Source organism: Phalaenopsis equestris, unplaced genomic scaffold (assembly GCF_001263595.1).
Source record: "Phalaenopsis equestris unplaced genomic scaffold, ASM126359v1 Scaffold000002, whole genome shotgun sequence".
NCBI classification, from domain to species: Eukaryota; Viridiplantae; Streptophyta; class Magnoliopsida; order Asparagales; family Orchidaceae; genus Phalaenopsis; species Phalaenopsis equestris.
The window spans coordinates 29,428,209-29,431,711 of NW_018164444.1; the positions used below are offsets into that span (position 1 = coordinate 29,428,209).

Genomic DNA, 3,503 nt, shown 5'->3' on the forward strand with positions numbered 1-3,503 from the left:
TAATAATAATAATAATAATAATAATAATAATAATAATAAAATAAATAAATAAATAAATAAATAATAAATCATTACACACACAACACACATATATATGAATTAATAATAATAATGATAATAATAATAAAATTAAAAAAAATAAAAAAGGAAAATAATAAAATATTGATAAATACTCACTCTCAAGGTCCATTTGGCACAACTTATTTGTTCTGGGGTGTTTTCAAAACGCCACCAAAGGTGTTTGTTTCCTGCATTTGGCCTGTGTTTCATAATAAGCTGAAATCCTTTTCTATTAAACTTCGGTCGTGGGTTCGACCCCGCGACCCACGTTTAGAGAGAAAACTTTACTCCTCTGCCGCTCTCGAGGAAGCATGGAGGAGGCACTCCTTCGAAGAGCAGCTGCTTAGTCTCATTAAGCATCACTACACCTCCACTTCCTCCTCTGGGAGCGGGAATCCACCAGCCCCTGACGACTCCTTCCTTCTCCAGCTTCTTCAAAAGACACCTTAATCAACGTCATCCTCTTCCTCACACACTCTTCTTCCCCACGAAGCTCTTCCTCCTTATCAGGACCTCGCTGTCGCTGCAGTTATTCCTTTGTTTTCTTTCCTTCCTTATAGCTTATTGGCTCATTTCCAACCTACGAGTTGTTCCCCGTCCTCCTTGGCACCCTTGGGCTTTTCTTCTCCTAATGTGAGGAAACCTAATTTTCTGAAAGGGAAGGGGTTCTTCCCGATGGATGATGGGAGGTTAGGGTTTACACCGAGTGAAGTCATTCCACATAGTTCCGCTTTATTGAACAGTATGCAGCAGATCTTAGTGACCAACAACCATCCCGGGAGGTAAGAGAGAGGAGAAATGTGCGGGGAAAGGTAATCAAATTTCACCAACCTTTTCTTTATCTCGTGCTTATTGTTATGTTCATTTCCATGGTTACTTGATGATACAATTGTTTGGTTTGTTGGCATTTTGGTTGTTAACATTTTTGTTTAAGCATTTCAGATTCATTGTATTTTTAACAATACGTGCTAAGTGTTTGTTTTTGCTTCAAAAGTATCAAATTTATAGTTATGACAGTTCTATTGTAAACATCATTACTAAACAGGGGCATAATAATCATTTATCCACCAACAACTGCAAATCAACTGTTTTTCCAAACACACAAACCAAACAGACAGTCAGCTTATCTAGATCAGTTGTTGATCAACTGCTTATCTGGATCAGCTGCTTATCAGCAGATTATTAATAAGCTACAACGGCCCAAAACAGACCCTCAGTCTCTCCCGGAGCAGCCCACTCGCTCTCTCTCTCTCTCTTCCTCTCCCTCTCCCTCTCCCTCTCCCGAGCTCCCCATCCCTCTACTCCTACACGTTTGTCCCTCACATCACCTCACGCTCGACCTCCTAACCCCTCCCCCTCTCCCTCCTCTCTCACGTCACAACTGTCGTCCATCCCCTCTCCCTCTCCCTCACCTCAAGACACTACTCCACCCCACTCCCCCTCTTCTACATAAGAGCCACTCCCACTTCCCACCACCACCAATGCCTTCTTCACAAGTGAGCGGAGCCCACCTCTTCTTCTTCTCCTCTACTCGTGAGCAACCTCTCCTCCTCTTGCTTCTTCTTCTACCTAGGCTGAGCCATGTTTAGTGAGCCTCCCTCCCTTCGGCAATGCTTCGGTCAGGTGAGTCTCTCTCACCGTATTTCTCTTCTTCTTTCCGCATGCATATCGGCCGTGTGGGGGCTCAAAATCTCAAACACGTTCAAGTGTTGGCTATTTTTCACCACTTTGAGGTGGCCAATCTTGAAGTGATTTCATGCACTTTCAGCTGGGAGAATCAACAACTTCCCTGATTGCAGGAGATTGTTCTTGGCATAGTTCAACATTGACCAGAAACCTACCAAGAGCGTGTAGCGATTGTGCCACTCAATCAAGGTCAACATGAGAGCTTACACACATTCATTACATACTTCTAAAGATAAACCCTGGAGGAGAAGATCTTAAAGTCGACGTGATTGTAGCTGCCTTGAAGCAAGGCTTGGGTTCGAGTGGTTTTCCTACAACCATAGTATAAACAAACCCCAAGACTTAGCCGAGCTGTTAGAAAGAGCCAACAAAGAGAATATTTGATCTTCCAAATGGTCGCACAAAGTTCATTTCCAACTGCTTAATTTTGGTTCAATGCAGTTTAGTATTACTGTATTTCTTATAAACAAATAGCATTTTGACAATATATTTGTTGGAAAAAGGTTTACATGATCTTAATTAATTAATTAATTAATTTTATATATATATATAATTGATTAGTAGTATATTTAAAAAATTAAATTGACTACAAAGATTTATACTCATATAAAATATTAATGAAGAAATTAGAATAAAAATTATTAAATTAGATTCAAATAATGTTTTAAATCTTATCATGATCTTTAACATCATATGGCTAAGTAATTAGGATTGTCAAAATGACTCTTTGTTCGTGAACGGCTAGTGTTCGGCTCGCTAAGCAAACAAGTCGAACACGAACACACTTTCGAGCTTGAAGTAGCTCTTTTACACCCCTATATATGAATTAGATGGTATCTGTGTAAACGGAATTATTTCATACGGTCACTACATGCAGAAATACATAAGATGTCTGATATTCACCGTCCATCACAACAAAGATGTATAACAGTGAACCCAATTTAAAATTTTTTTTTTAGGGTTGTTTGTTGTGATGGACGGTAGATATCAGACTCCGTATGCATTTTTGCATACGGTGTCCGTATGAAATAATTTTTCGTGCAAATGCCCAAAAATATATACATTTATAATACACACCAAAAGCTTTTTTAAAAAATATTATTTCGAACAATAGAGCTTAACAACCATATTTCCAATAAATTACAGTGAAACACAACATAACAATTACTATTTTCAACATAAATAAATAATAAATAAAAAAGGGTATAAATGTAAAATAATTTTCAAATAGAGACACTATTAGGAATCCCCTTCCCTGTCAGCCCGCCCACTCCACTGAAGTCGGAAGCATTCGGATACAGCAGAGTATAGGGCAGACGAACACCTCCATTTCTGTTCTTCAACTCCTCATCTGAATTCCTCTTCAAAATATTCTTTTCAATTTCGACCAATCTCTCGCCGAATCTATGGAATGCCTGTAATGCCGCAGCTTCCTTGGTCCAATCTGAAGAGTCTCGCTGGCCGAGGTACATCTCGTCTGACGAATGTCGGGATAAGATTTCTATCAGCGCGACGCCTAAGATGCTCTGAGATTGTCCTGTGATCAGACATGAAGTTTTAGAACAGATATTGATGATTTGAAGATTATCCTTATAACTAAAAGCATACCTGTAATCGTCCTCAAGAAAACCAAATCGGGGTTCTCCCTGAGCCCCTCAACCCCCGGCGATCCATCCTCCGGAATCCACCGCCGGCTAATGGTGGGCCGATTCGGGGCATAGCCGGCGTAGGGATACTGCCCGAAGTTCACGGCGGCG

General features: G+C 40.1%; 1 protein-coding gene across 1 annotated transcript in view; it reads right to left on the reverse strand.

The window, feature by feature from the left end:
* Positions 1-2,969: 2,969 nt before the first annotated feature.
* Positions 2,970-3,503, reverse strand: part of LOC110038697 (linoleate 9S-lipoxygenase 1-like) — a 4,586-nt gene continuing 4,052 nt past the window's right edge. The window contains exons 2-3 of the mRNA XM_020743626.1: positions 3,355-3,502; positions 2,970-3,283 (exon numbers count right to left, since the gene is read on the reverse strand). Coding sequence (XP_020599285.1) covers positions 2,970-3,283; positions 3,355-3,502 — 462 coding nt within the window. The remainder of the gene's footprint in view (positions 3,284-3,354; position 3,503) is intronic.